At 53.2% G+C, this 20014-nt stretch overlaps 1 protein-coding gene across 2 annotated transcripts in view; it reads right to left on the bottom strand.

The window, feature by feature from the left end:
- NOLC1 (nucleolar and coiled-body phosphoprotein 1) overlaps positions 1–20014 on the bottom strand; it is an 81346-nt gene that overhangs the window by 46490 nt on the left and 14842 nt on the right. For both annotated transcript variants that reach the window (XM_075348877.1, XM_075348878.1), the window contains exons 3-4: positions 6456–6577; positions 3261–3370 (exon numbers count right to left, since the gene is read on the bottom strand). In XM_075348877.1, coding sequence (XP_075204992.1) covers positions 3261–3370; positions 6456–6577 — 232 coding nt within the window. The remainder of the gene's footprint in view (positions 1–3260; positions 3371–6455; positions 6578–20014) is intronic.

Below are 20014 nucleotides of genomic sequence, written 5' to 3'. Positions count from 1 at the left end.
GCTCGGTCTGGATGTGGGGAGGTTCTGAAGAACCGAGCTGGAGGACGAGAACTGAACTCGATTCTGTACCCGCGCGACAAAATGTCTGTCACCCACCGGTCTTTGACCTGTGACATCCAAATGACGGAAAAGCGGGAGAGCCTGCCCCCGACCGGAGATGCGGAGGGGGGGGAGCTGGAAGTCATGAGGTGGCCGCTTTGGAAGCGGTTCCTCCATTTGCTTTCTTGGGGCGCGCGTGAGCCCGCCAGGAATCTGAGCTTCTTTGCGTCCTCTGAGTCCCTTTGGACGAGGAGAATTGTGTCTTGCCCGAACCTCGAAAGGACTGAAACCTCTGCTGCCACTTTTTCTGCTGAGGTTTGCTTGTTCTGGGCTGGGGTAAAGAAGAGTCTTTACCCTTGGACTGTTTAATGATGTCAGCCAATGGTTCGCCAAACAGTCTATCTCTAGATAAAGGCAGGCTGGTTAAACATTTTTTGGAACCAGCATCTGCTTTCCAGTCCTTTAACCACAAGGCTCTGCGCAAAACTACCGAATTGGCGGACGCCATTGAGGTGCGGCTGGTAGATTCTAGGACCGCATTGATAGCGTAAGACGCGAACGCGGACATCTGCGAGGTAAGGGACGCCACTTGCGGCACCGCTGGATGTAAGATAGCATCCACTTTTGCTAAACCAGCTGAAATAGCTTGGAGTGCCCATACGGCTGCGAATGCTGGAGCAAACGACGCGCCGATAGCTTCATAGACAGATTTTAACCAAAGGTCCATCTGTCTGTCATTGGCATCCTTAAGTGAAGCGCCATCCTCCACTGCAACTATGGATCTAGCTGCAAGTTTGGAAATCGGGGGGTCAACTTTTGGACACTGGGTCCAGCGCTTGACCACATCAGGGGGAAAAGGAAAACGTGTATCCTTAGAACGTTTAGAGAAACGCCTTTCTGGATGAGCGTCGTGTTTCTGGATTGACTCTCTGAAGTCAGAGTGATCCAAGAAAGCACTTAATTTACGCTTGGGATAGAGGAAACGAAACTTCTCCTGCTCTGCAGCTGCCTCCTCTGCTGAAGGGGCTGGGGGAGAAATATCTAACAGTCTATTGATGGCTGAGATAAGATCGTTTATCATGGCGTCCCCATCCGGGGTATCCAGATTGAGAGGGGTTCCAGGATAAGACTCCTGATCACTCTCATCAGACGCATCACAGGGAGACTGATTGCGCTGAGACCCTGAGCAGTGTGATGACGTTGAGGGTCTTTCCCAGCGAGCTCGCTTAGGGTGGCTGGGGCTATCATCTGAGTCATAATACTCAGCCTGTGAAGCCGGGGACCCCCTTGCAGTCTGGATTAAATCCAACTGAGGGGGATTAGAGGACAGAGACCTCGCCGTGTCCATAGACTGAGCCCCAGGCATGGATTGCAAAGTTTCAAGGATTTTTGCCATAGTCACAGACATATTATCCGCAAAAACTGCAAAGTCTGTCCCTGACACCGGGGCAGGACTTACAGGCGTCTCAGCCTGGGTCACTATCTCTCCTGACTCCGGCTGGCGAAGCAGCACCGGATCTGAGCATTGCACACAATGGGGGTCCTTGGAGCCTGCTGGTAGAGCAGCCCCACATGCAGCACACGCAGTGTACACAGCCCTAGCCTTGGCAGCCTTGCGTTTTGCGGATGACATGTTGCTGCCTCCTCAGAGTGATCTGGGTATACAGCCAGGAAGCGACCTCACAGTGCAAGCAATAAGGAAATATATATATGTCCAGTGACACAGTACACTAATACACACTGAGGCACTAGAGGGGCCAGCTGAAAAGCCGCTTACCGCCCGCTTAAGAGCGGGTGTGTGATCTCCAAAGCCCCCTAGTCCAGGTCTCCCAGAGCCTTGCGTCCTTCCTCCAGCCAGACATGCATGTAATGGCTGCCGGCGTCCTGAGAGAGGAGGGGGGGCGGGCCCTGGGCGTTCCTGGCTAAGAGCGGGAAGCCTGCTTCCCTCTGTGCCTAGTGAGAGGGCTGGAGCATGTAAATCAGGCTCCAGCCCTCGTCGCTGCCGTGAAACAGCGTCTCTCCCCTACCCTGATTGACAGGGTGGGGGCGGGAACGAATCGGAGCTGCCGGCGTCCTAGGCCGCAAAAGCCGGGGACTAGATTTATAAACGCCACCGCCGTAAAAGCGCGGTCGGCGTGTCCCCGGCGAACTAAAAGTCACAGCAGCGCCGCCGGTCCAGCGGGGGTCGGCGCTGCGTTCCCACACACAGAAAAAAGACCCCCAGTTAAACTGTAGGAACACTAGCTCTAGCGTTACGGTCCCCGGCGCACTACAACACCCAGCCAGCCCGGAGTGTGTCTGTGCCTGCCGGGGACACAGAGTACCTGTATGATGCAGGGCCATGTCCCTGATGGTACTCCTGCTCGGCATCCACCAGGTTCTATGGGTCTGTGGATGGAGCCCGGCGTCAGAGCTTTGAGGCCGGCAGGATCCCACTTCCACAGAGCCCTACAAGGGGATGTGGAAGGAAAACAGCATGTGGGGCTCCAGCCTCTGTACCAGCAATAGGTACCTCAACCTTACAACATCATCAACGGGTGAGAAGGGAGCATGCTGGGGGCCCTATATGGGCCCTCTTTTCTTCCATCCGAAATAGTCAGCAGCTACTGCTGACTAAAATCTGTGGAGCTATGCGTGGATGTCTGACCTCCTTCGCACAAAGCTTGAAAACTGGAGTACCCGTGATACCACGGGGGGGTATAGCCAGAAGGGGAGGGGCCTTGCACTTTTTAGTGTAGTGCTTTGTGTGGCCTCCGGAGGGCAGTAGCTATACCCCAATCGTCTGGGTCTCCCAATAGAGCGCTGAAGAAAGTGGGGTTTTTTTCCATTTTTACTTTATGAATCCATTTAGGAAACTTGAACCTGCAGTAGTTTGAGCTCCTATATTATATAGAGCAATACCACTGTATGCAAATATATAAAGAAATCAGTGTTCTGAGAAGATCAGCACGTGGCTGAGCTTTATAGGAGACCCAAGATAGTTACATGTTCTTCAGCAGTCTTCCATGGTAACCCAATGTATCCTCATAATGGCGACAATAAAATGCCACTAACAGACATTGGCGACAACATTTAAATGGAGAGATCAGTGCCAGCTCCAGGGTCTGCAGTTACAGGGTGATGGTACAGAGGACCTGAGCCTGCTTCATACTTTTCTTAGCCATCTATGAGAAAAATGTACACCCTTAGTAATAAAGAAGTGAATACAATTTTTAACATACCACTGGAGCTTTCTTAGATTCTTCCTCAGAATCACTGGAGTCTTCACTGCTGCTTTTGGCTTTCTTTGCTGGAAGGATTTTGGCTATGGGCTTCTTGCTTGCTGAAGTGGCTAAAATATGGAACAGAAAGATTCAATAAATATTTACAAGTGATTTAAAAGAAAAAAATTAAAGGCTATGGACACCTCTGACATAGATAAATATGTAAGTTGCCTTAAGTTAACATAATTGTACAGTGGAACTTCGCTTAACGAGTACGCTAGTTAGCGAGTATTTTGTTTACCGAGCAAAGCTTGCTGTAAATTTGTAACTCAGTTTACGAGCAAGCTTTGCTGAACGAGCAAAATACTCACCGCACATACTTCCGGTTCCGTACATCCACCGTGCTCTAACCCGCTCTTGCAGTCCACACAAACAAACACGCACGCACAAACAAATACACACACGCATATTATGCTCACCTTACCTTCCGTTCCATCGCCGGCCTCATGGTTCTTGTAGTTCGCCGGTACAGGATGTGCATCGGGTAACCATCGCGACGAGGTTGGAACTTGCTCTGGCAGCCGCTACTCAAAAGCAGCGGGCTGGCCAATCAGAGGCAAGTAGCTCCTGCCTTTGACGTCAGCGCTCTAGCAGCGGAAGTTCCTCCCTCATCACGATGTTAAACCGATACACGTCCTGTACCGGCGAACTGCAAGTTCCAGGAGGCCGGCGATGGAACGGAATGTAAGGTAAGCATAATATGTGCGTGTTTGTACGTGTATGGAATGGCACAATAGAGGACGAGAATGGGACATTTAACAAGTTGTGGAACGAATTGTCTGCATTGCAATGATTTCCTATGGGAAATCTTGCTTTGCTGAATGAGTAACTTGGTTAACAAGCACACTCCCAGAACGGATTGTTCTCGTTACCCAAGGTTCCACTGTACCAAGTTTCAGTCTGCGATCTTCATTCAGATTTTCCTTGTGTGAGTGCCCCCTGTAATCTATGCTGATGTGAGCTCTGTATCCAGCGTGCTGCGGTCCTCACCCGCTTTCATGTGTCAGCACAGCTACATTACAGCATTTATTTCCTCTACATGTTCATTGCATTTGGTCTATTTTCTGTTTTCTCTGCTTTCTTAAGCCCTTCACAACAGGGTCAATTTTACTTTTTGGTTTTGCCTGCACTTCTTTCCAGAGCCCTAACTTTGTTTTTTTTTTTCAGTCCGCATAGGACATGTGGGGGCTTGTTTTTTGCAGAACAAGTTGTACTTTTGAATGATGTGATTCATTTTACCACATAGTGTACTGAAAAATGAGGAACAAAAATCCAAAATGGGGATAAATTGTAGAAAAAAAAATTCTGCCTTTTTTTTTTGAGAACCGATTTTACAGTGTACATTTTGTGGTAAAATGATTGACCTTGCAATAAAATTCTCCTTCTCAGTAAGATTTTCGACTACGTTCGGGTGTCTGCCTGCAGAAAACGTATATGTGCAAAAAATGGTGCAAGTCAGAGCACACACCCTAACGGAGTCTGTTCCATTATAGTCAATGGCCCTGTCGGCGCATGCGTCCGAAACACGTTTTGCAGAGGAGGGGCGGTTCGGACGGATGCCCCGACGGGACCACTGAACGTAAGTAAAAGCGCAATGTGAAAGGGACTTAACAGTCATCCAAGCTCTTGGCCACACCAAGTATCCGACAAAGTCCTTGCTGTACATCATGAAAGCTATAAAACAAGCAATAGCAGGTTCAAGTCCCATTAAGAAAAATAAAAAAAAGAAGAATGTTTTTAAAAATATGAAGAAAACAGTAAGAAACAAATAAAACAAAAAAACAAACAAATTGCCCTCTCAGCCCCATCAACAAAAATATAAAATGTTATGTGTCTTGGAAAATGGAAATATTCAGCAAGAGAGAGGTTTAAACAATATTTTGAACGAATGTTTGGTATCGCTATAAAATCGGACTGACCCGGCCATTCATGCTGCCCAGTCATTTTTAGCATAAAATGAACGACATAAAAAGAAAATGAAACATATGAAGGTGGAATTGCATTCCCCCCCCCTGGTTTTCAGTACATTGTATGGCAAAATTATTGGTATCATTTAACATTACAAATTGTCCCGCAAAAAAACAAGCCCTCATAAGTCTGTCAATGAAAGAAAGAAAGGAGAGGAAAAAAAAAAAAAAAAAAAGTTTATGCTCTTGGAAGGTAAGGGATAAAAATTTAAAAAAAGATCAAAAGCGCTAAAAATTAAGTTCTCTGGTCTTTAAATTGTTAGCTACTTTGCATTTTGGAAGCAAATGATCAAAAGAAACTTCTGTATGAAGCTGTACATAGCCTTTAAAAGCTCTGTAAGGCCGCTTTCACACTGCGTCCCTCTCCACGTTCATTGGTCCCATCAGGGCTTCCATCAAAACGCCACGCAAAAAGAAACGGGATTCGGACTATGCACCAACGGGCAATTGACTATAATGGTGCAGACGGAGTCACCGTGTGCTCTGTCGCGCACCATTTTATACGCTTACTGGAGGCGAATAACAAGAATCAGTCTACTACCTCTAGTAAGTATAAATGGTGCGCGACAGAGCCCATGGTGCTTCCATCTGCACCATTATAGTCAAAGGAGCCGTTGGCACATACGTCCGAAACCTATTTTGCAGGAGGTTTGGACGGAAGCCCCAACGGGACCAATGAACAGAGATTGGAATGTGAAAGCAGCCTAAGGCTTTGTGCGCACTAGACCGTTTTACCCGCGGATTTACCCGCGGATTTGCTGCGGAAATTTCTTGAGAAAGGTGTTAAATCTTTCTGCAGACATTTCCCAGCTAAACCTATTGAAAAAAAAAAAAAATAGGTGTGCGCACACTGCGGATTTTTCTCAAGGAAAGTTTTTTGAGAAAATGTTCTCGAGAAACTTTCTTGAGAAAATGAGCATGTTCATTATTTCCTGCAGATTACCCCCGGATTTGCACTTATCCATTCATAAAAATCCGCAGGGAAAAACCTGCGGGTAATTCGCGGCAAATCCGCGGCAAATCCGCATGCGTTTTTGCCGCGAATTTGGTGCGAATTTTTTCTGCAGATGCAAGAATCTTCAGCTCCCAGAATGTCTCTCATGAAAGTTTCTTGAGAAACATGACATTTCTAGTGCGCACATAGCCTAAGAGTTGAGAAATTCTACACATCAGCCTGAGGTTTTACCCTGTTTCTTTGCAGGGGGCTCATCATCTTCACTGGAGCTCTCATCGCTGCTAGATTCCTTTCCAGATTTCTTAGCTGGCAAACCATTGAGAGGATGTTTCCTTTTCTTCGAATCTGGTGACCTGAAATTAGGTTACATCAAAAAGATATGACACGATTTAGATTTTTGATCCTATAATCTAAGCTATTTTCTAATATACTTGTACTGAAAATGTGTTCGCTAACTACACTAACTGCTACTCTAATTGTTTTTCTATTTCCTGTTTGATGACGATTCGTTTCAGAATCCCAGTGCATAGTGGGAAAGTCAAACAAAGTGTCATCAGGAGGCAGAGTCTGTGGCAGTGACCGCAGCCTCTGCCCCACCCTGGTTACGTCACCGGTCTCTTGCATGTCGGGTATAGGCGCGTCTGTTACCGGCAGGTTATTACTGATCTGAGCCCACCTGTATCAGTCTGTCATTGTTTGGATTACAGTGAACAAAACATAGTCTTATCTTGTGTGTAACCACTTCTTACATGTACAGTACCAAGGAATCAAAGGCGCTTTCAAACTAAATAATATTAGTAGAAGGAGTCACGAACAGGAGGTAAACTTACACCATCCTTGTACCCGAACAGAATAAAGGGACTATAGTTACTGTAGGGATAAACCCTTTAAATATTTTAGACTATTGTGATCTTTTTTTTTTTTTTTTTTTTAAAGACAAACAGTGTTTCTCTGTTGAGACATTTACATTATATGTGTACAAAATATAACTTCTCGGGTTAACTTCTACTGATTATAGTAAAAGAAGGGAATTTTGTTACTTACCGTAAATTCCTTTTCTTCTAGCTCCAATTGGGAGACCCAGACGATTGGGTGTATAGCTACTGCCTCCGGAGGCCACACAAAGTATTACACTAAAAAGTGTAAGGCCCCTCCCCTTCTGCCTATACACCCCCCGTGGGATCACGGGCTGCTCAGTTTTAGTGCAAAAGCAAGAAGGAGGAAAGCCAATAACTGGTTAAACAAATTCAATCCGAAGGAACATCGGAGAACTGAAACCATTCAACATGAACAACATGTGTACCCGAACAAACCAAAAATCCCGAAGGAAACAGGGGCGGGTGCTGGGTCTCCCAATTGGAGCTAGAAGAAAAGGAATTTACGGTAAGTAACAAAATTCCCTTCTTCTTCGGCGCTCCATTGGGAGACCCAGACGATTGGGACGTCCAAAAGCAGTCCCTGGGTGGGTAAATTAATACCTCAAGTTTGGACTGTAAAAACAGCCCTTCCCTACATGGAGGCAACCGCCGCCTGCAGGACTCTTCTACTTAGGCTGGCATCCGCCTAAGCGTAGGCATGCACCTGATAACGCTTGGTGAAGGTGTGCAGACTCGTCCAGGTAGCCGCCTGGCACACCTGCTGAGCCGTAGCCTGGTGCCGTAATGCCCAGGACGCACCCACGGCTCTGGTAGAATGGGCCTTCAGCCCTGATGGAACCGGAAGCCCAGCAGAACGGTAGGCTTCAAGGATTGGTTCCTTGATCCATCGAGCCAGGGTGGATTTGGCAGCCTGCGACCCCTTGCGCTGACCAGTGACAAGGACAAAGAGTGCATCCGATCGGCGCAGGGGCGCCGTGCGGGAAATGTAGATTCTGAGTGCTCTTCACCAGATCCAACAATGCAAATCCATTTCATATCGATGAAATGGATAAGGACAAAAGGAAGGTAAGGAGATATCCTGATTGTGATGAAAAGGGGATACCACCTTAGGGAGAAACTCCGGAATCGGGCGCAGCACTACCTTGTCTTGGTGAAACACCAGGAAGGGAGCTTTGGATGACCGCGCTGCTAGCTCGGACACTCTCCGAAGAGACGTGACCGCTACCAGAAAGGCCACTTTCTGTGAAAGTCGAGAAAGTGAAACATCCCTCAGAGGCTCGAAGGGCGGCTTCTGGAGAGCAATTAGTACCCTGTTCAGATCCCATGGGTCTAACGGCCTCAGTACGGAGGGACAATGTGACAAACCCCCTGCAGGAACGTGCGTACCTGAGGAAGTCGTGCTAGGCGCTTCTGAAAGAATACAGACAGCGCTGGAACTTGTCCTTTAAGGGAGCCGAGCAACAAACCTGTTTCCCAACCAGATTGCAGGAAGGAAAGAAAAGTAGGCAATGCAAATGGCCAGGGAGACACTCCCTGAGCAGAGCCCTAAGGTAAGAATATCTTCCACGTCCAGTGGTAGATCTTGGCAGACGTCGGCTTCCTAGCCCGTCACATGGTGGCAATGACGTCATGAGATAATCCTGAAGACGCTAGGATCCAGGACTCAATGGCCACCCAGTCAGGTTCAGGGCCGTAGGATTCAGATGGAAAACGGCCCTTGGGACAGTAAGTTTGGCCGGTCTGGTAGTGCCCACGGCTGGCCGACCGTGAGATGCCACAGATCCGGGTACCACGACCTCCTCTGCCAGTCTGGGGCGACGAGGATGGCGCGGCGGCAATCGGAGCTGATCTTGCGTAGCACTCTGGGCAACAGTGCCAGAGGGGGAAACACATAGGGTAGCTGGAACTGCGACCCATCCTGAACTAAGGCGCCTGCCGCCAGAGCTCGTTGATCGTAAGACCACACCATGAAACTCGTGACCTTGGTGTTGTGCCTAGACGCCATTAGGTCGACGTCCGGCCTCCCCCGAAGGCCCCAGATTTCCTGAAACACATCCGGGTGCAGAGACCATTCCCCTGCGTCCATACCCTGGCGACTGAGGAAGTCTGCTTCCCAGTTTTCTACGCCCGGGATGTGAACTGCGGATATGGTGGATGCTCTGTCTTCCACCCACATCAGAGTCCGCCGGACTTCTTGGGAGGCTTGCCGACTGCGTATTCTGCCTTGGTGGTTGATGTATGCTACCGCTGTGGAGTTGTCCGACTGAACTCGGATCTGTTTGCATTCCAGCCACTGCTGGAAGGCTTGCAGGGCAAGATACACTGCTTAGATTTCCAGAACATTGATCTGAAGGGTGGACTCCTGCTGAGTCCACGTACCCTGAGCCCTGTGGTGGAGAAAGACTATTCTCCACCCTGACAGACTCACGTCTGTCGTGACCACCGTCCAGGATGGGGGTAGGAAGGACCTTCCTTTTGACAATGAGGTGGGAAGAAGTCACCACTGAAGAGAGTCCTTGACCGTCTGAGAAAGGGAGATGTTGATGATCCACCCGAAACTCTGGAGAGTCTCCAGCGCAACGTTCAGGCTGCGTTGGCATGCCTCTTGAGAGGGTGCCTTGACAAGTAGATCGTCCAAGTAAGGGATCACAGAGTGACCCTGAGAGTGCAGGACTGCTACCACTGCTGCCATGACCTTGGTGAAAACCCGTGGGGCTGTCGCCAGACCTAAGGGCAGGTCTACGAACTGAAGATGCTCGTCTTCTATAACGAATCGCAGCAAACGCTGGTGCTCTGGAGCAATCGGCACGTGGAGATAAGCATCCTGATGTCTCTTGATGCTAGGAAATCTCCTTGAGACCTTGAGGCAATGACGGAGCGGAGGGATTCCATCCGGAACCGCCTGGTTTACACTGCTTTTTGAGCAGTTTTAGGTCTAGAACGGAACGGAAGAGCCGTCCTTTTTTGGCACCACAACCAGATTGGAGTAAAAACCGTGACCTTGTTCCTGAAGAGGAACAGGGATTATCACTCCTTCTGCCTGCAGAAGAGCATCGGCTCGGTCGAGAGGTGGGGAAGTTCTGAAGAATCGAGCCGGAGGACGAGAACAAAACTCTATCCTGTACACGTGAGACAAAATGTCTCTCACCCACCGGTCTTTGACCTGTGGCAGCTAAATGCCGCCAAAGCGGGAGAGTCTGCCACCGACCGCGGATGCGGAGAGAGAGGGCTGAAAGTCATGAGGAAACCGCCTTGGTAGCGGTTCCTCCGGCTGCCTTCTTTGGGCGTGATTGAGCCCGCCAGGAGTCTGAGCCCCTCTGAGCCTTTTGAGTCCTTTTGGACTAGGAAAATTGGGACCAGCCCGAGCCTGGAAAGGACCGAAACGTCGACTGTCCTTCCTTGGGTTTTGTTTGATCTGGGCTGGTGTAAGGAAGAATCCTTACCCTTGGCCTGTTTAATGATTTCATCCAATCGCTCAGCCAACAGTCTGTCACCAGATAATGGCAAACTGGTTAAGCCCTTTTTGGAAGCAGGAGCTGCCTTCCATTCCCTTAACCCCAAGGGTCTGCGCAAAACCACGGAGTTGGCGTACGCCACCGGCGTACGGCTCGTAGAGTCCAGGACAGCATGAATAGCGTAAGTCGCAATGCATGCGAGGTTAAGGACGCCACCTGCGGCACAGATTTACGTGTGACAGTGTCTATCTGCGCAAGACCAGCTGAAATAGCTTGGAGTGCCCATACGGCTGCGAATGCCGGAGCAAACGACACGCCGATAGCTTCACAGACAGATTTCAACCAGAGGTACATCTGTCTGTCAATGGCATCTTTAAGTGAAGTCCCATCTTCCACTGCAACTATGGAGGATGGCGCGGCGGAGAAAAGCTTGTCTGGATAAGCGTAGTGTTTCTGGACTGCTCCTCTGAGTCAGAGAGGCCCAAAAAGTACTGAATTTACGCTTGGGATACCTGAAATGGAATTTCTCCTGCTGAAGCTGCCTCCTCCACTGGAGGGGCTGAGGGAGAAATATCCACCAGTGTATTGATGGGCGCTATGAGATCATTCACCATGGCGTCCCATTAGGAGCATCCAGAATGAAAGCGGTCTCAGGATCAGAAACCTGATCAGCTACCTCATCATACAGAGAATCCTCTCGCTGAGACCCTGACCAGTGTGTGAAGTCGAGGGTCTCTCCCAGCGAGCTCGCTTAGGCTGTCTGGGACTGTCGTCCGTGTCAGAGCCTTCAGTCTGGGATGTATGGGACCCCCTTGGAGCACGGATTAGTTCCAACTGAGGGAGACCGGGGAGCCTTGATTCAACAATGCCCATGGTCTGAGTCACCGCCCTGGACTGCAAAGTTGCTAGAATTTTGTTCATAGTCCAAGACATTTTATCAGCAAAAAAACTGCAAACTCTGTCCTCTGGACAGTTTCACAGGTGGCCCTCTCTGGGCCACCACTAGCAGAGACTCTACCCATTAGGGGTTAGTGGAACCTGCCGGTAAAACAGCCGCTCATGCGGTACAGACAGCATAGAGAGCCTGTGCCTTGGCCCCCTTGCTCTATGCTGACGACATGCTGTTGTCTCCTCAGAGCTATCTAGGGGTATATCGCCAAGAAGCGACCGTACAGCCACAAGTCTCAGCCGCGCCGCAGCCTCCAGCGCGGCAGTTTCCCACAGATAAACTCACTCAGCTAAGCTGCAGTGAGTATAGTCCAAGCGCGCAGCGCTGTTGTCCTCGGCGCACTAACACGCCCAGCAATGCTGGCGTGTGTCTGTGTATGGTCTTGCAAATATAAGTACAAGGATAAAGTACACAAAAAAACACTGTGGCAATAGTGGGGTCAGCACCAAGGTGCTGCTTACCGCCCGCATAAGCGGGTAAGTGGTCGCCAGAATCCCTTTGCTGGGTCTCCCAGAGCCTGTGTCCGTTCTCCAGCTTAGATTGCCTGCAGGAATGGCTGCCGGTGTCCTGTGAAGAGGGGCGGGCCGTGGGCGTGCCCCAGACAAGAGCGGGAAACTGGCGTCCCCCTGTGCCCAGTGAGAGGGCTGGAGTATGTAAATAAGACTCCAGCCCTCGGCGCTGATCATTGTACAGCGTCTCGCCCCTTCCCTGACTGGCAGGGTTGGGGGCGGGAACGAAACGTAACTAGGCCGCAAAAGCCGGGGACTAGATTTATAAGCGCTGCCGTCGTAAAAGCACGGCAGCGCGAAAGTCCCCGGCGCACCACAAGTCTCAGCCGCGCCGCAGCTCCAGCAGCGGCTGGCGCGGTAGTTCCCGACACATAAACTCACTCAGCTAAGCTGCAGTGAGTAAAGCCCAAGCGCGCAGCGCTACTGTCCCCGGCGCACTAACACACCCAGCAACGCTGGAGTGTGTCTGTGCATAGACTGTACGGGGACACAGAGTACCTTAACGTTGCATGGCCTGTCCCTGACGATACTCCGCTCCATTCCAGCAGGATCTCCGGGTCTGTGGATGGAGCCCGGCCTCAGAGCCTGGAGGCCGGTAAGATCCCACTTCACCAGAGCCCTCAGGGGGATGGGGAAGGAAAGCAGCATGTGGGCTCCAGCCTCCGTACCCGCAATGGGTACCTCAACCTTAACAAACACCGCCGACAAGAGTGGGGTGAGAAGGGAGCATGCTGGGGGCCCTAGTATGGGCCCTCTTTTCTTCCATCCGACATAGTCAGCAGCTGCTGCTGACTAAAACAGTGGAGCTATGCGTGGATGTCTGACCTCCTTCGCACAAAGCTTGAAAACTGAGCAGCCCGTGATCCCACGGGGGGTGTATAGGCAGAAGGGGAGGGGCCTTACACTTTTTAGTGTAATACTTTGTGTGGCCTCCGGAGGCAGTAGCTATACACCCAATCGTCTGGGTCTCCCAATGGAGCGCCGAAGAAAGATTTGTATTTCCTTGTGGCTGGAAAGGTCAAAACAGCACATCTACAGTAATTGAGTTTTTGACAATTAAGTTGTATAAAAATCTATATATATAATTGCCTTATTCTGTCTGTCTGTCTGTCTGTCTGTCTTGCTCCAAAATTGTGTCCTTACGGTGACACAAAGCTGATTGGCCGCTGGGCTCGCCATGGCCCCGCCCCCCCGCACAGATTGGCCACTCGCCCAGGCTGCGCCCCCACACGGATTGGCCGGCAGCTCGCCAAGGCTCCGCCCCCCCCACAGATTGGCCTCTCGCCCCGGCACCCTGCAGGCATTGGCAACTCGGCCACGCCCCGCCCCCCCTCACGCAATGCATGCTAGCTCTGGCCAGGGCTGTATTTTGCCTTCGTGCTGCCCTAGGCACTTTAAGTGGTCGCGCCCCTTAGTGACAACGTAAAACTGAGTTTTCGCACTCGACATCTGTTTAAGGCAGATCTACTTTGTAAAACACTTTAAAAAGTATAAATGAGAAACAAAGGGCACTAACCCCCCCCCAATGGGGATCACCACGGGCACATCAAAACATAGCATGAGTATAAAATATTCCCACCACACCGTCCCCACTTATATACTGTGACTGTCATACTGCCCCTAATAAACTACACACTGCCCTCCCTTATAAATTATACCCACCACACCTTCCTCAATTATGAAATATGATCTGCACATTGACCTCACATCATGCTGCCCCCTCCTCACAATGTCCCATGCATGCTGCCCCCTCCTCACAATGTCCCATGCATGCTGCCCCCTCACAATGTCCCATGCATGCTGCCCCCTCCTCACAATGTCCCATGCATGCTGCCCCCGCCTCACAATGTCCCATGCATGCTGCCCCCTCCTCACAATGTCCCATGCATGCTGACCCCTCCTCACAATGTCCCATGCATGCTGCCCCCGCCTCACAATGTCCCATGCATGCTGCCCCCGCCTCACAATGTCCCATGCATGCTGCCCCCTCCTCACAATGTCCCATGCATGCTGCCCCCTCCTCACAATGTCCCATGCATGCTGCCCCCTCCTCACAATGTCCCATGCATGCTGCCCCCTCCTCACAGTGTCCCATGCATGCTGCCCCCGCCTCACAGTGTCCCATGCATGCTGCACCCTCCTCACAATGTCCCATGCATGCTGCCCCCGCCTCACAATGTCCCATGCATGCTTCTCCCTCCTCACAATGTCCCATGCATGCTGCCCCCTCCTCACAATGTCCCATGCATGCTGCTCACTCCTCACAATGTCCCATGCATGCTGCCCCCTCCTCACAATGTCCCATGCATGCTGCCCCCTCCTCACAATGTCCCATGCATGCTGCCCCCGCCTCACAATGTCCCATGCATGCTGCCCCTCCTCACAATGTCCCATGCATGCTGCTCCATCCTCACAATGTCCCATGCATGCTGCCCCCTCATCACAATGTCCCATGCATGCTGCCCCCTCATCACAATGTCCCATGCATGCTGCCCCCTCATCACAATGTCCCATGCATGCTGCCCCCTCCTCACAGTGACCCATGCATGCTGATCCCTCCTCAGTGTCCCATGCATGCTGATCCCTCCTCAGTGTCCCATGCATGCTGCTCCATCTTCACAGTGTCCCATGCATGCTGATCCCTCCTCAGTGTCCCATGCATGCTGATCCCTCCTCAGTGTCCCATGCATGCTGCTCCATCTTCACAGTGTCCCATGCATGCTGCTCCATCCTCATAATGTCCCATGCATGCTGCTCCCTCCTCACAGGGTCCCATGCATGCTGCTCCCTCCTCACAGGGTCCCATGCATGCTGCTCCCTCCTCACAGGGTCCCATGCATGCTGCTCCCTCCTCACAGGGTCCCATGCATGCTGCTCCCTCCTCACAGGGTCCCATGCATGCTGCTCCCTCCTCACAATGTCCCATGCATGCTGCCCCCTCATCACAATGTCCCATGCATGCTGCTCCCTCCTCACAATGTCCCATGCATGCTGCCCCCTCATCACAATGTCCCATGCATGCTGCCCCCTCATCACAATGTCCCATGCATGCTGCCCCTCCTCACAATATCCCATGCATGCTGCTCCCTCCTCACAATGTCCCATGCATGCTTCCCCCTCATCACAATGTCCAATGCATGCTGCCCCCTCATCACAATGTCCCATGCATGCTGATCCCTCCTCAGTGTCCCATGCATGCTGATCCCTCCTCAGTGTCCCATGCATGCTGCTCCATCTTCACAGTGTCCCATGCATGCTGATCCCTCCTCAGTGTCCCATGCATGCTGCTCCATCTTCACAGTGTCCCATGCATGCTGCTCCATCTTCACAGTGTCCCATGCATGCTGCTCCATCCTCACAATGTCCCATGCATGCTGCTCCCTCCTCACAGGGTCCCATGCATGCTGCCCCCTCATCACAATGTCCCATGCATGCTGCCCCCTCCTCAGTGTCCCATGCATGCTGCCCCCCTCCTCACAGTGTCCCATGCATGCTGCCCCCCTCCTCACAGTGTCCCATGCATGCTGCCCCCCTCCCACAGTGTCCCATGCATGCTGCCCCCCTCCTCACAGTGTCCCATGCATGCTGCCCCCTCCTCACAGGGTCCCAAGCATGCTGCCCCCTCCTCACAGTGTCCCATGCATGCTGCCCCCTCCTCACAGGGTCCCAAGCATGCTGCCCCCTCCTCACAGTGTCCCATGCATGCTGCTCCATGCTCACAGTGTCCAATGCATGCTGCTCCATCCTCACAGTGTCCCATGCATGCTGCCCCCTCCTCACAGTGTCCCATGCATGCTGCTCCATCCTCACAGTGTCCCATGCATGCTGATCCCTCCTCACAGTGTCCCATGCATGCTGCTCCATCTTCACAGTGTCCCATGCATGCTGATCCCTCCTCAGTGTCCCATGCATGCTGCTCCATCTTCACAGTGTCCCATGCATGCTGCTCCATCCTCACAGTGTCCCATGCATGCTGCTCCCTCCTCACAGGGTCCAATGCATGCTGCTCCCTCCTCACAGGGTCCCATGCATGCTGCTCCCTCCTCACAGGGTCCCATGCATGCTGCTCCCTCCTCACAGGGTCCCATGCATGCTGCTCCCTCCTCACAGGGTCCCATGCATGCTGCTCCCTCCTCACAGGGTCCCATGCATGCTGCTCCCTCCTCACAGGGTCCCATGCATGCTGCTCCCTCCTCACAGGGTCCCATGCATGCTGCTCCCTCCTCACAGGGTCCCATGCATGCTGCTCCCTCCTCACAGGGTCCCATGCATGCTGCTCCCTCCTCACAGGGTCCCATGCATGCTGCTCCCTCCTCACAGGGTCCCATGCATGCTGCTCCCTCCTCACAGGGTCCCATGCATGCTGCTCCCTCCTCACAGGGTCCCATGCATGCTGCTCCCTCCTCACAGGGTCCCATGCATGCTGCTCCCTCCTCACAGGGTCCCATGCATGCTGCTCCCTCCTCACAGGGTCCCATGCATGCTGCTCCCTCCTCACAGGGTCCCATGCATGCTGCTCCCTCCTCACAGGGTCCCATGCATGCTGCTCCATCCTCACAGGGTCCCATGCATGCTGCTCCCTCCTCACAGTGTCCCATGCATGCTGCTCCCTCCTCACAGTGTCCCATGCATGCTGCTCCCTCCTCACAGTGTCCCATGCATGCTGCTCCTTCCTCACAGTGTCCCATGCATGCTGCTCCCTCCTCAAAGTGTCCCATGCATGCTGCTCCCTCCTCACAGTGTCCCATGCATGCTGATCCCTCCTCACAGTGTCCCATGCATGCTGCTCCCTCCTCACAGTGTCCCATGCATGCTGCTCCCTCCTCACAGTGTCCCATGCATGCTGATCCCTCCTCACAGTGTCCCATGCATGCTGCTCCCTCCACACAGTGTGCCATGCATGCTGCCACATCCTCACAGGGTCCCATGCATGCTGCCCCCTCCTCACAGGGTCCCATGCATGCTGCCCCCTCCTCACAGGGTCCCATGCATGCTGCCCCCTCCTCACAGGGTCCCATGCATGCTGCCCCCTCCTCACAGGGTCCCATGCATGCTGCTCCCTCCTCACAGGGTCCCATGCATGCTGCTCCCTCCTCACAGGGTCCCATGCATGCTGCTCCCTCCTCACAGGGTCCCATGCATGCCGCTCCCTACTCACAGGGTCCCATGCATGCTGCCCCCTCCTCACAGGGTCCCATGCATGCTGCCCCCTCCTCACAGGGTCCCATGCATGCTGCTCCATCCTCACAGTGTCCCATGCATGCTGCCCCCTCCTCACAGTGTCCTATGCATGCTGCCTCCTCCTCACAGTGTCCCATGCATGCTGCCCCCTCCTCACAGTGTCCCATGCATGCTGCCCCCTCCTCACAGTGTCCCATGCATGCTGCTCCATCCTCACAATGTCCCATGCATGCTGCTCCCTCCTCACAATGTCCCATGCATGCTGCCCCCTCCTCACAGTGTCCCATGCATGCTGCCCCTCTCCATGAGCTCCTAATGCTGCCTTACTCTTTTCCATAATGACACCTCCATGCTGCCCCATTCATCATACTAAGACCACCACACTAACGCTTATGCTGAGACCCCCCCCACACACACACACTACCCCACTCTTGATATTGACTCCCCTACATTGCTCCACTCCATACTGAGCCCACACATGCTGCCCCTTCTCCATAATGAGCTCCCAATGCTGCCCCCTCTCATTCTGAGTCCTTACACTCCCCCCATCGATTGTCATTGCACTATCCCTCAACCCTTGTCCTCTGTCTCTAGCATTAGCCCCTCTCTCCCATTCCCCCAGCAGCAGCCTCTCTCCCCCGCCTTCAGCATCAGCCTCTCTCTCCCCCCAGCCTCCCCCCCAGCCTCAGCCTCTCTCTCCCCCCAGCCTCCCCCCCAGCCTCAGCCTCTCTCTCCCCCCAGCCTCCCCCTCTCTCTCCCCCCAGCCTCCCCCCCAGCCTCAGCCTCTCTCCCCCCAGCCTGCCCCCCAGCCTCAGCCTCTCTCTCCCCCCAGCCTCAGCCTCTCTCTCCCCCCAGCCTCCCCCCCAGCCTCAGCCTCTCTCTCCCCCCAGCCTCCCCCCCAGCCTCAGCCTCTCTCTCTTCCCAGCCTTCCCCCCCAGCCTCTCTCTTTTCCCAGCCTCCCCCCAGCCTCTCTCTTTTCCCAGCCTCCCCCCAGCCTCCCTCTTTTCCCAGCCTCCCCCCCAGCCTCTCTCTTTTCCCAGCCTCCCCCCAGCCTCTCTCTTTTCCCAGCCTCCCCCCAGCCTCTCTCTTTTCCCAGCCTCCCCCCAGCCTCTCTCTTTTCCCAGCCTCCCCCCCAGCCTCTCTCTTTTCCCAGCCTCTCCCCAGCCTCTCTCTTTTCCCAGCCTCCCCCCCAGCCTCTCTCTTTTCCCAGCCTCCCCCCAGCCTCTCTCTTTTCCCAGCCTCCCCCCAGCCTCTCTTTTCCCAGCCTCTCTCTTTTCCCAGCCTCCCCCCAGCCTCTCTCTTTTCCCAGCCTCCCCCCCAGCCTCTCTCTTTTCCCAGCCTCCCCCAGCCTCTCTTTTCCCAGCCTCCCCCAGCCTCTCTCTTCCCAGCCTCCCCCCCCAGCCTCAGCCTCTCTCTTCCCAGCCTCCCCCCAGCCTCTCTCTTTTCCCAGCCTCCCCCCAGCCAAAAAGAGGCATCGCAACGATCATCAACTAACCTGTAAGGTGCCCATACATTCTAGGCTCTGCCTTACGCATACATGCTCCGGTGCCTGCTGCCCTGCTCTGCTATTATCCTCTGCCGGCTGGCTCCAGCCGCATCCTCCTCCGCGGCGTGTGATGTCTGCAGAATTGGACGCTGCAGCACGGGGCAGTGAGCTGATTGGCGCGCCCGCGCGCCTCTGACCCGGAAGTGCAGACGATGGAACTTCCGGGGTTAATCAGCTCACTATGCCTGGCGCCCTACGTGTATTTAAAGAGACAGAAGTGCGCATGTCCTCTCCCTCTCAACCCCCCCCCTACCCCCCGAGAACACAGCGAAGTGCAACGGAGGGAGGGGCGGGGGGCGGGGATGTAAAAAAAAAAAAAAAAAAAAAAAGAATTTATATATTTTTTTTTTTTTGCTGCCAGAAAGTGCCGCCCCCCCGCAACGTGCCGCCCTAGGCACGGGACCACGGGTGCCTAGTGGCAAATACGGCCCTGGCTCTGGCCCCGCCCCCCAACGGATTCCCCGAACGGACACGGTCATGGAGCCACGACTCCCAGGTGAGTACTGTACCCCCGGGAGCCCATATCAGCGTACGCCGCCAAACCAGCCGACACATACCCTCGCATTGCTGGGGCTGGCCGGCGTATGCTGGTGTGGGCTCCTGTGCGAGCGGGGGACGAGATACGCTGGTAACCATGCTAGCATAGTTACCAGCGCATCAAGGTCCTGCAGCGGCGGAAAATACACACACGCACGCACATAACAATACACACACACTCTCACACACACACACACACACATATCAGATCACACTCACTCTCACACACACATCACATCGCATCCACACACTCACAACATCCTGGGATATCGCTTGCTTCTCGGCGGCGATACTGTGCTGTGAGCTTCCAGGACCTGCCGGAGGATCACATGGCCAGAAGTATGTGGTATCTCCGGATGTTGTGAGTGAGCGCGTATGTGTAATATCGTCAATGTGTGTGTGCGTGAGTGTATGCGATCGGGTGTGTGTGAGTGTGTGTGAGTGTATGCGATCGGATCTGTGAGTGTCGGCAGAGGAGCACGGCGTGCTGGAGGAGGCTGGGAAGAGAAAGGCTGATCCTGGGGAAGGCTGGGATGGGGAGGCTGAGAGAAGAGAGGCTGATGCTGGGGAAGGCTGAGGCTGGGGTAGGCTGGGAGGAGAGAGGCTGATGCTGGGGACAGAGAGGCTGATGCTGCGGGCAGAGAGGCTGATGCTGGTGCAGCATGGGGGATGGAGCACGATGGGGGAGTGCGCAGCATGGGGGATGGAGCACGATGGGGGAGTGCGCAGCATGGG

The sequence above is a fragment of the Anomaloglossus baeobatrachus genome, chromosome 5, assembly GCF_048569485.1.
Source record: "Anomaloglossus baeobatrachus isolate aAnoBae1 chromosome 5, aAnoBae1.hap1, whole genome shotgun sequence".
In the NCBI taxonomy this organism is placed as follows: domain Eukaryota; kingdom Metazoa; phylum Chordata; class Amphibia; order Anura; family Aromobatidae; genus Anomaloglossus; species Anomaloglossus baeobatrachus.
Note: the sequence above shows the minus strand (reverse complement) of the source record. Positions and strands in the feature narration are given on the sequence as shown.